Source organism: Lactuca virosa, chromosome 5, assembly GCF_052849685.1.
Source record: "Lactuca virosa cultivar CGN04683 chromosome 5, Lactuca_virosa_CGN04683_v6, whole genome shotgun sequence".
NCBI classification, from domain to species: Eukaryota; Viridiplantae; Streptophyta; class Magnoliopsida; order Asterales; family Asteraceae; genus Lactuca; species Lactuca virosa.
This window is the reverse complement of record NC_136430.1, coordinates 450,743,281-450,758,987: the sequence shown is the minus strand read 5'-3', so window position 1 is coordinate 450,758,987 and position 15,707 is coordinate 450,743,281. Positions and strand designations below refer to the sequence as shown.

The 15,707-nt window shown below is 35.9% G+C and overlaps 1 protein-coding gene across 1 annotated transcript; it reads left to right on the top strand.

Moving 5' to 3' along the window:
* Positions 1-12,031: 12,031 nt before the first annotated feature.
* On the top strand, positions 12,032-13,529 carry LOC145116220 (hyoscyamine 6-dioxygenase-like). Its single transcript, XM_079052584.1, has 4 exons — positions 12,032-12,241; positions 12,334-12,584; positions 12,790-13,108; positions 13,183-13,529. The coding sequence occupies exons 1-4, from the start codon at positions 12,038-12,040 to the stop codon at positions 13,426-13,428; spliced, it is 1,020 nt and encodes a 339-aa protein (XP_078908710.1). The 5' UTR covers positions 12,032-12,037; the 3' UTR covers positions 13,429-13,529.
* Positions 13,530-15,707: the final 2,178 nt, after the last annotated feature.

The following is a 15,707-nucleotide window of genomic DNA, read 5'->3' as shown; positions in this document are numbered from 1 at the left end:
CAGACCTTACAACAGTTATTTATAACTACTGATCTATAATCCAAAATCCCTCGTCATCGTCCAACTATGCTCTTTTTCCACTACCTGTAATACAGAACAACTGAGTGGGTCAGGCTTGGGAGCCTGGTGAGCATATAGGGTTTTCAACCCACAATATTATATCTTATATATATATATATATATATATATATATATATATATATATATATATATATATATATATTCAATCATCAAACGATCATTCCAATCACCCATCCCCATTATCTTCCTTACTCTTAAGGTTTTACCCTAAGAATCAACTATCCTTTATTCATTCGTTCCTAAGGATTGACCTAATGAATTGGCACGAAGTCCATTGCTACCAAAGTTTATCTATCAGGTACTAAATCCATAGCTATCAGGCGCTAACTCCATAGTCACCAAGGTTCACTTAACAGTAGGCGCTAACTCCATAGTCACCAAGGTTTATACAATAGGCGCTAACTCCATAGTCACCAAGGTTTACTTAACAGTAGGCGCTAACTCCATAGTCACCAAGGTTTATCTAATAGTAGGCGCTAACTCCATAGTCACCAAGGTTCACTTAACAGTAGGCGCTAACTCCATAGTCACCAAGGTTTATACAATAGGCGCTAACTCCATAGTCACAAAGAACTTAATTGAACACATCAACTTAGTTCTGACCGGGCCCGGTACATAGGTCAAAACAAAATCATCGAGGGGCCCAGATATCAGCTTCTAATCCAAGAAGGAACAGATAAACTTCGACTCATATGTTTGTTCTACCACTCATTGAATTATACACAAGAGCACGTTTTATAACATCGAGTTACCAACGCGTTTTCGTACAATCAATGCATAACCAACTCATAAGTAACAAATCATATATCTAGGTTTGAAGACTTATATGATATTACCGTCTCACGATCACTCGAGATAAATTCCATGAAGTGATTCCAGTGAGCGTGGGTTGAGTCCAATGCTCAGAACTTATGAGCACTCATGAGTGTTGTAGCCATGTCCAACAACTTAGACCTCTGCAACCAATCATGACAGTCTTGATTCATACCTACTTCCGACATATGACCGACTGTGGAGGTTCGAATAATATGATATACCAAACATAATTATTCTGGAAGTCAAAACATGCAAAAGAAATATAGTAAACGATCGACAAGAGATAGCAACACTTTACTCATAAATAAAACACCTTTTATTCATCATCTAATGTCAATTACACTTTACAAATTTCAAGGTTATCTAACTACTAAATCTAATATCATCCTTCAGCCCTATGCTCCGAGCATGCTGGAGATGCTTAACCCGAGTCAGTCCCTTCGTGAGGGGATCTGCTGGATTCTCATCCGATGATACCCTCTTTGCCACGAGGAGTCCTTCTTCTATTCGATGTCTAATGAAATGGTATTTTCTGTCGATGTGTCTGGATCTCCCGTGATCCCTTGGTTCCTTGGCTAAGGCAACTGCACTTTCACTATCACAGAAAGTTTCCATTGGCTCTTTAATAGCTGGTACAACTCCAAGGTCTCCAATGAAGCTCTTTAATCGCCTCCTTTGCTGCCTCGCTAGCTGCTATATACTCTGATTCGCAAGTTGAATCAGCCACTGTCTCTTGCTTGGAACTCTTCCAAGAAATTGCTCCTCCATTTAAGGTAAAGACCCAGCCTGACTGAGAGCGGAAATTATCCCTATCAGTCTGAAAGCTAGCATCACTATACCCTATAACTCTCAAGTCTTCACTCCCACCGAGGGTAAGGACCCAGTCCTTAGTCCTCCATAGGTACTTGAGGATATTCTTTACCGCAGTCCAGTGTGCCTTGCCAGGGTTCCCCTGATACCTGCTAACCATGCTCAAAGCAAAGGCTACATCAGGTCGAGTACACGTCATAGCATACATGATCGATCCTACTGCCGAAGCATAAGGTATTCGACTCATTTCTGCTATCTCAGCCTCAGTACTAGGGCTTTGTGTCTTACTCAATCTGGCATTACTCTGGATGGGTAACTCTCCTTTCTTGGAGTCCTGCATGCCGAATCTCTTCAACACCTTATCCAAGTAAGTACTCTGACAAAGTCCAATTAGTCTTTTACTCCGGTCTCTCAAGATCCTTATCCCTAGAATATAGGCAGCTTCTCCTAGGTCCTTCATAGAGAAACACTTCCCAAGCCATGACTTAACTTCCTGCAGAGTTGTGATGTCATTTCCTATGAGTAGTATGTCATCCACATACAATACCAAAAAGCTAACTATACTCCCACTAGCCTTGACATATACACAAGATTCATCTTCACTCCTAGAAAAGCCAAATTCCTTGACTTTCTCATCAAAGCAAAGATTCCATCTGCGAGGTTCTTGCTTTAACCCATAAATGGATTTCTCAAGCTTACACACTCTATTAGGGTACTCTGTGTTGACAAAACCCTCTGGCTGACTCATGTAAACATCCTCAGCCAACTTTCCATTAAGGAAAGCGGTTTTGACATCCATTTGCCATATTTCATAGTCATGAAATGCGGCTATGGCTAACAGAACCCTAATAGACTTAATCTTGGCCACTGGAGAAAAGGTCTCATCATAATCAACTCCCGGAGTTTGTGAGAAACCCTTTGCAACCAGTCGTGCCTTATAAGTGTGTACATTACCATCCATGTCGGTCTTCTTCTTGAAGATCCATTTGCACCCTATAATCTTACGACCTGGTACATTTTCAACCAAGTTCCAAACTTGATTGTCATACATGGACTGTATCTCGCTGTCCATTGCCTCTTTCCACTTGGCTGACTCAGGGCCTGCCATGGCTTCCGCGTAACTGTTAGGTTCATCCAGACCTATCAGTGTCTCATCACTAATAAGTGTATCACCTTCCGCAGTAATATGGAATCCATAGTAATGCTCAGGTGCATTCCTAACCCTTGTGGAACGCCTCAGAGGTACAGACTTGTCAATTGGCTCAACAAAAGTTTCCTCCTCAAGTTGAGTGCTAGGGTTTGAAGTTCCTTCACCACTTGACTCTTGAATTTCTTCAAGGTCAACTTGCCTCCCACTGTCTCCTTGGCTTATGAACTCTCTCTCTCGAAAGAAAGCCCTCCTAGCTACAAAGACCACATTCTCACTAGGTCTGTAGAAGAGGTAACCAAAGGATTTCTGTGGGTAGCCGATGAAAATACACCTCTCACTTCGAGGTTCGAGCTTATCATGAGTCTCGCGTCTCACGAAAGCCTCGCAACCCCAAATCTTAATGTGGTCAAGTTTGGGTACTTTACCAGTCCACATCTCATGAGGAGTTTTGGCAACTTTCTTTGTGGGAACTAGATTAAGGATATGGGCGGCAGTCTCTAAGGCATACCCCCAAAATGAGATTGGTAGCAAAGCTCGACTCATCATGGAATGAACCATATCCAACAAGGTTTCAATTACGCCTCTCAGCTACACCATTCAACTGCGGTGTCCTGGGAGGTGTCAATTGTGAGACAATCCCACATTCCCTAAGATAGTCGAGGAACTCTGAACTAAGATACTCACCACCTCGATCGGATCGAAGCATCTTAATGTTCCTGCCCAATTGATTCTCGACTTCCTGTTTAAACTCTTTAAACCTCTCAAAAGTCTCTGACTTATGCTTGATTAAGTAGACATATCCATATCTACTGTAATCATCAGTAAAAGTCAAATAATAACGATTAGCATCCCTTGTGGCATGTTTGAAGGGCCCACACACATCCGTGTGTATAAGATCCAACAAACCTTCACCCCTCTCACAAGAGCCTGTGAAGGGTGACTTTGTCATTTTTCCAAGTAAGCATGATTTGCAACTATCATCTGACTTTAGGTCAAATGACTCCAATACTCCATCCTTTTGGAGTTGGCCTATGCGTTTCTTGCTTATATGTCCAAGACGACAATGCCATAATGATGCTTTATCCAAGTTATTATCATTAACAGAATCAATACACAATACATTATTTCCTAAGTTATCAACCACAAATACAGTTTCATACACACCATAACAAGGTAATGCTTTAAAATAAAGAACATTATTAAAGAAAGCATTAATCGAACCAACTTCATTATCAAATGAAAAGTTGAAACCTTGTTTATACAATGCATGAAAGGAAATAATATTTCTTGCCATTTCTGGTGAATAACAACATTTATTCAAATCTAAACTAAACCCACTACTTAGCGATAAAGTATAAACTCCAATCTTGGTGACAGGTAAAGCTTTCTTATTCCCCATGATTAAGTTTATTCTTCTATGCTCCACATTCTCACTTCTTCTTAGTCCCTGCAAATCAGAACAGATATGAATAACACAACCGGTATCAAGGACCCAAGAGTTAGAATGGGGTGAGTTATTAGATAAGATAGTGTAAATACCTGCATGGTTGGGTTTAACTTTCCCAAAACCGGGGCGGAGTTTGGAGTAGGAGTGTTAACAACCGACTTACCCTTAAGACCTGTTTCTGCGGTCTTGAGGAGTCCCTGAAGTTTGCTGAGTGTGACCTCTTCCTTATTCATGTGATATGTCATGCGGAATTGATCATAGCACGATGGTAAAGAGTGCAAAATGATATCTATTGCAAGCTCCTCAGGGAAGTTCACATTAAGCTTCAGCAACCGATCCACATACCTTTGCATTTTCTGCATGTGGCTCGTGACGGATTCCCCGTCCTTCATCATGGTTGTTATGATAGAGCATATGATTTCATACCTCTCTTGTCATGCACTTTGATGATATCTTTCCATCAGATCTTGGTGCATTTCAAAAGGGTAGAAGTCCTCATAGGACTTTTGGAGTTCCGCTGTCATGGTGGCCAACATGATGCATACCACTTTTGTAGCATCCCTTTCATGTGCCCGGAAGTCAGCGATCTCCTGTGGAGTTGCAGTGGTCTCATCAATCTCCTTAAGCTCCTTGTCAAGGACATATTCTTTGTCCTCATAGCGGGTAATCATCCTGATGTTTCTGATCCATTCATTGAAGTTGGATCCATCAAAAGTGACTTTCCCACACAAGTTCATAAGGGTAAAGGAGCCATTAGGATTAGAGCCAGAAGCAGCATTGTTTGAAGACATCTGAAAGAAGAGAACAAGATGAGTTTAGATATTAAGAGAGTCCTTAATAAAACACCCAAATGTAATATTAAGGCTAGGATCCAATATCACAATATATTATAACTTAGAAGAGGTATGCCGTAATCCAAGCTATAACATATTTGAAAGGTAGGTGAATGACGATTCACCAATTTCCACCATGAAAAACGAAATATAAATATTAGGTTTTTAATTGGTTCTTAGAAATTCCTAGATTCTTTTGAGATTCAATGAACTTTTCAAAGGCATGTTTCAATCTCGAGTGTGCCCTCCAAGTTTTGTGACTGGGATACCGAGGATCACAAAACGAGGTGTGAAGTAACCATGCAAATCACTTGGTACCCTCAAGGTTTATCACTCAATCGATGTGCCGGTAAACCACACACGCTCCACCGATGCTATGGTAAACCTTAAGTCACCCTTTACCTACCTTGTTAAGTCCAAGTTAGTGTGTCGGTTAACCACACACGCTCCACTAACGACTTAAACAAAGTGTAAAGTGTAATTTCATGGATTAGCACCTTATTCACATTTTCCTAAAGTAACTAAGATTGGGAATTTAATAAAAGCATTTAGTTACTTTATAATATTCATCATACGTTTAATGAGAATTTATAAGTCCTTGTCTTACCCGTTCGGCTAACGACCCTCCACCGATCAAGGAAGCGGTGGGTGAGAGTGGACACCCATTAAGTTGCCATTTTATAGGCAACAACCTTATACCCCCTTATAGACCGGCTTCGTGAATGAGGCGTACTAGCGGTAAGACGACTTGTTGTTATACATATATATATTAGTAACTTATAATATTATAAAGTATAAGGGTTGAATTTTAACTTTTAAAATTCTAAGGGTTGGAACTAAAGTTTTAATCAAGACTTTACATGTTCCAAAACTTGAGGGCAAGTTTTGTAAACTTCCAAAAATTTTCATTTCTTATAACTTATGAATTAATTGAGTAATAAAAATGAAGACTCTTATTTTTTATAACTCTTGTGTTCTTTTAATGGCTTTAATAAAAGTGAGACTTTAGGTTTTCCATAACTTGAGGACAAGTTATGGAGTCCATTAAAACACATTATGATCATGAATTAAACTACCATGAAGGTTACAAACAATTCCTATGATCATCTAATCTTCATAAGTTCAAGAACATAAATATGAACACTTTCAAGAATCAAAAATTACACTTAAAAAAAAAACTTGTAATTTTAATAATTGCCATTGTAAATGGATTAGCATAAATATTACACCATCTAAAACAAGCTTTAAAACATCAAAACAGTTTAGGGTAATGTTTCTAGTCCATTTCCAGCAACAAATGTGCAAACTTTCATACGAGCAGAAAACACAAAAACGATTTTTTTTTCAAACTGTTTGCACACAAAAAAAAACAACAAACAAACCTAGGCTCTGATACCACTGAAGGGTTTTGAGCATTCTAACACTTCCTAAGTGTACATGCAACCCTAATAACCTTGGATCTATGTTTGTCTAATAATCATGCAAAGTTGAATTCCAAGGTTATATTCCTATCTAGCATACATGGGGAACATTTTTAACTTGAATGAAAGATAGAATAACTTACCTTGTTGTTGATTATGATCCTGGAAACCTTGTGAGCCTAGCACCCCAAGTGTGATGCCTCAAATGCTTCACACAACACCAAATGCAAAGGAGTAAACTTTGAGAGAATATTACACTTGCAAAATCGGCTCTAGCCCTCTTGTTTCTTAGTGTAGTCGATTTTGGTGGAGAATGGGTTTCTTATATAGTGTTGACACATCTAGGGTTACACCATGTAAACCCTAATGTGTCATGACTCTTCATTTCCATGACCCATGGGTTTGTAACTCCCATGGAGCATCCATGGAGCATCCTATGGGTGGAACCCAACTTGATAATCCATGGAGCCTCTTAGCCCACTATATAAGATATGGAAGATTTACATAATCTACCCATATATTTAATTAGTTATCTTTTGATCACTTAATTAATTCTAAATTAATTCTTGATCAAACTAATTAAATAATATTATTAATATATTAGAACTTATAATATATTAATAAACCATAAGTGTTATTTCTCTCATTTTAGTTTATCCAATTGCATGGTGCCATGCAACCCAAATGGACCATGCCGGGTCGGGTCAAGTACATACCAGAAATAGTTATGGACTTAGATACCTTATCCAACAGTATTTCATAGAAAATACTTCATATTTATGTGTTAGAAGAAAGTGACTATACACTCACACCAAACGTATACTTAATACATTCAAACAATACTTGTATTAAAATCGTGTTTATGAAAGGGACTATACACTCACTTGATCAGAAGATGATCGGACAACACTACGGCTTGTAGAAGTAGTATTCTTCGGTAGATCTGGAAGATCTTCACAAAAACCGGGCTTCTCGCGGGCAGAGCTTCGGCTCGGAAACTCTTTTCTTCTCGGGATCTTCGGGCTTCGGGACTTGCTTCGGGTCTCGGGATGAAACCGGGGCTTCGGGGGGTTAAAATAGAGCTTAGAGAGGGTATCAAGAGTGGGAGAGTAAGAGATGAGCAACCAAACTCGGCTGCCTCTTGAATTCTATTTATAAGGTGAATTTTCTGGGTTCACCTCGTGAGTTTCTAATATTCACCTTGTGAGCTCGATACGTCATTGCGTTCGTCATGGCCACTTGCCCTGGAAGACGTCCATCATCTGTTCACCTCGTGAGTCACTAATGCTCACCTCGTGAACTGACTCACCTCGTGAGCCACATATGCTCACCTCGTGAGCTCTGACACAGCCTTGGGGTTCACGCCCCGAACTTCAGAAATTCATAACTTTCGCATACGAGCTCCGTTTTCGACGTTGTTTATATCCACGCGTAGGTGAGATTATGCTCTACAACTCTCGTTTGGACTCCGTTGGCTAATTTTGATTTTATTTTTATTATATTATTTTTAGTAGGCCGAGACAGGAAAACTCCGTTAGAAATTCATAACTTCTTCGTCTGACGTCCGTTTTCGTCTGTCTTTTTACCGTTGGACTACTATCAACGAGATCTTCGATTCTCGTTTAGATTGTTTCGGCTAAATATCGCTCGATCTCATATTCGAACTTCGGGCTGTACACTGCTAAGCCGAAACTTCGAAAAATCATAACTTCCTCATACGAAGTCAGATTTGGGCGTTCTTTTCATGCATGCTCTCGGTTTAACGTATTCTACGACTTTTGTGTAGATCGCTAAGGCCAAATATCGTTCTAACGTAAATTCACTATTTACGCCGCGCTGTGTCGTGCCGGTTCTGTCGCGAAACTTCGACATGTCATAACTTCTTCGTTATAACTCGGATTTCAACGTTCTTTATATGTACAGAATCCTTGTAACATATACTACAACTTAGTTAAGATTATTCATTCTAAATAATCTTCTATTAAAAAGTCATTTTTGACGTTTAACGTCTCTAAATTGACTAGCCCGGATCTACGGGCGTTACAAAGGATAAGAAACCTTTTTAAGGACGAGCAATATGATAGAAATTTTCAAGTCAACCTGTAAAGTTAAAGTTGTCTCGAAAGTTCCTTGTGCAGATGCTAAGAGTATCTACAATGATTCACATACTTTCCCGAAGTAGTTCTGATAGGCTACTTGAGGTTCACTATGGTATTGTAATAGGTCTATTCATTTGTAAATTACATGAAGATATTTACAATTCGGTTCTTGAAGTGAACAATATTGAATTTTTGATGAATCAATATCTTCTCTAAATCATCTTCTGTCAGTAAATTTAATAGACCACTTTAGCAGGTAGCTCCAAAATGGTAGCACATCCAAATTGAATAACTAATTCCCTAATATCAAGTCGATCATGTAATTCATCACGAAATGATTGTTTAATGTTTGATATGATACATTATACATATCAATTGCATAAAAAGCACGATGATGACATGGAAAACAAAAGATATGAAGAACATACTTGACACCAATTCCGTTGTACATCAAATTGAAATATTTAAAGTAAGGCTTCTCATACATCCCACTCAACTTTATTGCGGTGTGACGATCAAATAGAACTTGATTAAAAAATCGTAACAGGGGCAAACAACTTACGATTCCGGCATTAGATGAATCAAATTGAAGATCAGAGACGTGACAGAGCTCAGCGGCTTTACATACGACTTGCTTCGATTCCTTAAGCCTTAACTTCCTTGCAATATCCGACAAATCCATTTCAAGAAAGAGTGAGGGAGATAGAGAGACAATCAGTATTTGACTTCTGTAATTGTTGTTGTGAATAGCGGAAAATAAAAAGGGGGAAAATCTTTTAGATTTGTAGGGACGAAGTATTGTCTCTATAACTTTTCACAAACCTGCCAAAGTTCCCGCATAATCTATTGAGACGACAATTTGTTCTTATAAATTAACCGGTCAAAAAAAATTGGTCAACCCTAAGGAGACGGCATGTCATCCCTATATGTCCGCTATATCAACGGCATTTTGTCGTCCTTGTAGGTTGTGTCCATATAGCTAATTATTCTTCGTAGTGCAAGTTCATGTTATTGTTTCTTCATCAACAAGTAGTTACATATTCTTTTTTCTTCTTTTTTGAGCTACCTTATATTCAACCATGGCTGGTAGAAGTGCGACATGGTAAGTATATTTACAAATAGTTAAATTTAATTTACACCTAAAATTATGAACTTTTGATTTTCTACTTAATTATGCAGGTTTCTATCCCTGTCAACATTTTGGTTAATCGTTGATCCATAAAAGAAAAAGGTTGATGCTTATAATTAGATAAAAAAAAATGAATAATTCCATTATAATTGTTTATAGTGAAGATATTTTTTTTGGTGTTTAATACAATGTTATTAAAATAAAATTTTGAGAAGCCAGGAAGGAGCTCGGTGTTAGTGTTGGTTAAACGGCTTTTTGCAAACTTCCAAAAACACATCTCATTACAAAACACCTGCCTACTGTTTAAAATAGGTCATTGCAATCTTATTTTAACTAAACAAAGATGATTATCTATAAATAATAATATATCATATTCATATCTAACCATTAGTTTTAAAAGAAGAAACAATTATGTTAAATGCGTTTTAGTTTCATTCGCTAACAAAAAATTATAACTCTCTACAGAACTTAATAATAACCCGAGGTGAAAAAAAACCCAAAAATCTGTGCATTTAAAACAACAAAAACTAAAAAAAAATCAAAAGTGGATGATTTCTTAATAAGTCAAAAAATACAGGGATCATTTCTCTAAGGGGAAATGACACAAATGCCCTACGAACTTTCTAGGGTTTATCCGTTGAGTCCCTAAAGTTTTTGTCGGTCTTTATGGGTCCCTAAACTAGGATATGACCTGCTCTTTTAGTCCCTGTCAACCTGTAGTAGCCGGTTCAGTGACCTTTTAGACCAAAAAAACTCACATTATGCCCTTATAAAGCCAAAAAAATAAATTCGGGGATCAATTTGTACCAAAAAAAACTTTCCTTTTTTTTATTATAAATCCGACTCACACTCAATTCGTACCCTCCCAAGGAATCGATTGTTGCTCTTCTTTCCGTCTTCAACCTCGATTGTCACACACACACACACACACACCGAAGATCACAACCCTCTTCCCATTCTAATCGATTCTCGATCACAACTTCTTCTACTATTTTCTTTGATTCGATTTCAGCTCTTCAAGGAATTGACCCCCTCCTTCCTTCTTTTCTGTTCAAAATCTCACAAGCTACATGTCCTTCTCCCTCCGAGTTGTAGGTTTGATGGATGCGATGTTGAGAAGGATGCATGGGTTTGATGAGGTTCACAGAGAAAACAAGAGTTAATCTCTTTTTTTTTTTTTTTTTTTTTTTTTGCAGGTGATTGGTTATGGTGGTTGAATGGTGGTTTTTGTGGGTTATGGGTGCTCCAATGGTGGCTTATTTCACAAGACAAACGGGAGGAATAAGGGTGTTTGGATTGGGCTGTTGTGATATTGATTCGATAGTGATTAAGGTGGGTTATGGTGGTTGTAATGGCTGAATAAAATGTTGATGAGCAGTTGGTTTAGGAGGGTACGAATTGAGTGTGAATCGGCTTTAGAAGAAAATGAGAGTTTTTTTGGTACGAATTGATCCCCGAACTTATTTTTTTGGCTTTATAGGGGCATAATGTGAGTTTTTTTGATCTAAAAGGTCACTGAACCGGCTATTACAGGTTGACAGGGACTAAAAGAGAAGGTCATATCCTAGTTTAGGGACCCATAAAGCCCGACAAAAGCTTTAGGGACTTAACGGGTAAACCCTAGAAAGTTCGTAGGGCATTTGTGTCATTTTTCCTTTCTCTAACTTGTGGTAAAGGTGCAAGATAGAAAAGTAAATAAATAGGAGTGCATAATAGCAAAACCCACATAAGGATCAAAAGTGACAAGTTCAACAAAAAGGACGGACCATTTATGTAGGGGAAATGTGTATAACAAAATCAAAATTAAGCCAACTGCTCACTGGCTTTTCCCCTCGCAATAGTCACTATTCATATTAATATGTATATTAATAATAATAAAAAGGCAAGTGTCCTACCACACCAAAGCAGGACTTCTTTGAAGAACGCAAACTTTACAATAAGTTAATAACTTGAATTCGTACAATTATCATCCAGAAAACTAATTTTTACAAGTACAATTATTAGTTGATGAACTGAAGCCAATTTCTAATCGTTATCGCAACCATTAATTTAATGTTAGATTGCAACACAAATCTTATTATACATTGATATGATTCATTGTGGTCCATTTCTAATTTCTCATAGGACCACAACTTTCAATAACAACAAAACTAAAAATTGATACAAAATTATGGCACGATGTTTAAGTTTACAATATCTCAAATATAAATAAGTATGAATAATGTGTCTTCCAATGCATGCATTCTCAACTATGGATGTTCTCACTTCGAACTGGTCCAACATTCAATCTTTACCCGAAAGCTATGTTTTCCCACTTGAACGAAGGCCTGGAACCAATAATATTCCGGCATCCAAAGACATTCCGATCATCAATCTAGAAAAGATTTATGGCCCTGAACGATCTGAGATCGTTCAACATATTATAAAAGCAAGTCAAGATTTTGGACTTTTTCAGGTAAGTAATTATCCTAAGTCGTGAGTCACTTAATGTCATGTTTCTTGTAGCGATTAAAGAACTTATTACATTGATCGTTTTATACAATATAGGTGATCAATCATGGAGTTTCGAGGGACTTAATGGATCAAACAATGAGAATTTTTCAAGATTTCTTTGCGTCTCCTGCGGAATTTAAATCGAGATTCTACTCAAACGATTTAAACTCGAGTTGTAGGTTGTACACGAGCACGTTAAACTATAAAAATGAAACGGTTCATTACTGGCGAGACAATTTAACTCACCGGTGTCATCCTCTTGAAGATCATATAACCCATTGGCCTGAAAATCCTTCCGGTTATCGGTAACAAATTCTTGATCTAAACATTAAAAACTAATGATTACTTTATGTAAGATATATGTAGAGTGTTTTGTTTATTCCCCAAAAATGTCTTATGAAAAGAGGGGAGACTCCAACATATATAGACACTTATAAGACGGTATCGCACCAATATGATATACACTGACAATTTGTATTCTTTAACTGATATATTTAATGGAATGCATAGGAATATTATTGGGAAGTACTCGATTGAAGCGAGGAAGTTTTTATTGACAATGTTGGAGCTAATTTGTGAAGGAATGGGGCTCGAAACGGGGTATTTTGGAGGCGAATTGAGCAAGACCCAATTGATATCAGTGAACCATCATATTCCTTGTCCAAATCCAAGTTTAACACTCGGAATGCCCGAACATTGTGACCCTAATCTTATTAGCATGCTTCAACAAGGTAATATTTCTGGACTTCAAGCTCTTAAAGATGGCCGATGGATCGGGATCGAGCCTCTCCCTAATGCTTTCGTTGTGATCCCGGGGCTCCAGTTAAGAGTAAGTTCTATACTAAATTTGCATACTATTCGATGTTTTGGACTAAAACTGACAAAGGGGCTAAAATTGAATAGGTTATAAGCAATGGGAAGCTATCAAGTGCGGTGCACCGAGTGGTGACGAATTCAAAGGAGTCACGGACCACCATCGGGACATTCCTGACTCCTTCAAGTGACATTTTAATACGACCTGCGGATAGTGTGCTCAAGGAAAGTTCCTTGACACCATTGTATCGAGGTTACACATACAAAGAGTTTTTTAGTATGTTCACGGGTAACAATTGTGAGGCAGAAAGGGCACTTGAGTGTTTTAAGCTATGAGCAAAAGTCACGTTGGCTTAATTAGGTTATTGTTTGTGTATTCTACTACATGTGTGGGTTCTTTTTTCTTTATATAATAATAGTTTGAACGTTGTAAAATATATTCGTGTGTTAAAGTTTAATGATATGTATGATACAAGCATAAATATGTTATATCAATTGTTTTTTATATATATTTACGATGATGAAGATATGATATGTGTGTTTTTCTATAGACGTAGTAAGTAAAATGACTTTAATAACATGTCAAATTATCAACATTTATTTTTCAACTCTTAAAAAGTGTTATGAAAAAACTACTATATTACACTACTACAAAACATGATCATTTATGACGGTGAAATTTGTCGGAATGGCTTTTACCGACAAAAATTCGACCAAAAATCCTTCGACAAAAAACATGTGGTTAATTTTGTATGAAAGATTTTGTGATAGATTTGCAACTTTTACCGAAAAAAAGATTTCTTCGTTAATTATCAATTGGTTTCCAACATAAAATATTTGTGACAGACCATTTTATGAAAGATATACATACACATACACACGACCATCACAAAGTAACTCTAGTGGTTGAGGTGTAACATTTCATAAAAAAGTTTAGGGTTCAAACAATGATATATCCAAAATATTCCTAGTACTTGGCGATTTATTCCTTATGTGATAGGCATTAAGATGGAATTAATTTGGGTCATCTAGATTGTGGTGTGGTTTATCATTTTCACACACATACACACACGCATATATATATATATATATATATATATATATATATATATATATATATATATATATATATATATATCAAACTATATTATAAAGGAAGCATTTTTCCTTTCATCACATTCATTTGAAACTCTCATTACTTTTCAATTTCTTTCTAATAATAATTATATGTTGGTTAATAAGGTTACATAAATATGAAACCTAAAGTGTAATCACATATAAACTAAATTTCAATATTAAAATAATATATTTACTTCTACTTATTAAGTGATTTTTTTAACTTTTAACATATTATACTTAATTTATTTGTTTTAATATATTGTTGGATGTAAACCATTATCATTTTAAAGATACAATTTTGGAACAATTTGTATAAAATACTTAAATTATTAATTTGAATATAACATTACATGGTCAACTTAAAAATAAATTTTAGTTTAACTTAAGCAAACCAAAGAATATTTTGTAAATAGTTAAAAGTAATAAATTGTAGTGTCTTTCTAATAATGATTATAAGTTGGTTAATAATGTTAAATAAATATCAAACCTAAAGTGTAATCATAAATAAACTAAATTCCAATATTAAAATAATATTTTTGCTTCTGCATATAAAGTTATATCTTTAACTTTTAACATATTATACTTAATTTATTAGATTTAATATGTTGTTGTATGTAAACCATTATCGGTTTAAAGCTATAACTTTTGAACAGTTTGGACAAAATACTTAAATTGGCAATTCAAATATAACATTACAGTGTTAACTTAAATATAAATTTCAGTTCCACTTAAAAAACCTAAAGAATATTTTGTGAATAGTTAAAAAGGATAAATTATAGTGCTAAATGCAAAAACTAAATTGTAATATCAATTTAACAAAAATATTTCCTAAAGATATTTTTATAATCGTTAAAAGTTTTCAAATAAGTAGCTTAAAATAACTTACAATAACAATAGTTAAAAGTAACTCTATATAAATGATTATATTGTTACATTTAAAATCAAAAACTAATGTTTGAATTTTAAATAATTATAATGATAGCAATTAAAACGTTAAGCAAATAGATTTTAAAAAATTAATTAACACTAGCAACAACTATAAATAACATTAAAGCAAATATTATATTTAATTTTATTCATGAGTAACTCGCGGGTAGAAGTCATTTAAACGATTGAGATTATGCAGTTATAATAGATATATATATATATATTATTATATAGTTCAAAATAATCAATATATCATATCAATTTAGTATACGAATTATTATATCAAATTTAACAACAACGTTATTGTTATATCTAAAAAAAACATATATTTGTAAAGATTTCAACTATATATGTCTTTCTGCGCAACGCGCGGGCATTCGCCTAGTGTATATATACTAGGTAGGTATAAGGCCCGTGCTTAGCACGACCCAAGAAAAGGTAACTTGGATACTTCGTCATGAATGTCGACATAGTTACAGAGTATAATTGAAGCAGGTAGATACGAAATGTATCTAGGGCACTATAATAAACAAATGAATAAAATTATGTTTCTATTGCTTGTACTTACC

Coding starts and splice junctions, on each gene's coding strand:
- LOC145116220 (XM_079052584.1), top strand. CDS start 12,038: ATGGATGTTCTCACTTCGAACTGGTCCAACATTCAATCTTTACCCGAA. Junction 12,242..12,333: donor AAGATTTTGGACTTTTTCAG/GTAAGTAATTAT, acceptor TATACAATATAG/GTGATCAATCATGGAGTTTC. Junction 13,109..13,182: donor TCCCGGGGCTCCAGTTAAGA/GTAAGTTCTATA, acceptor AAAATTGAATAG/GTTATAAGCAATGGGAAGCT.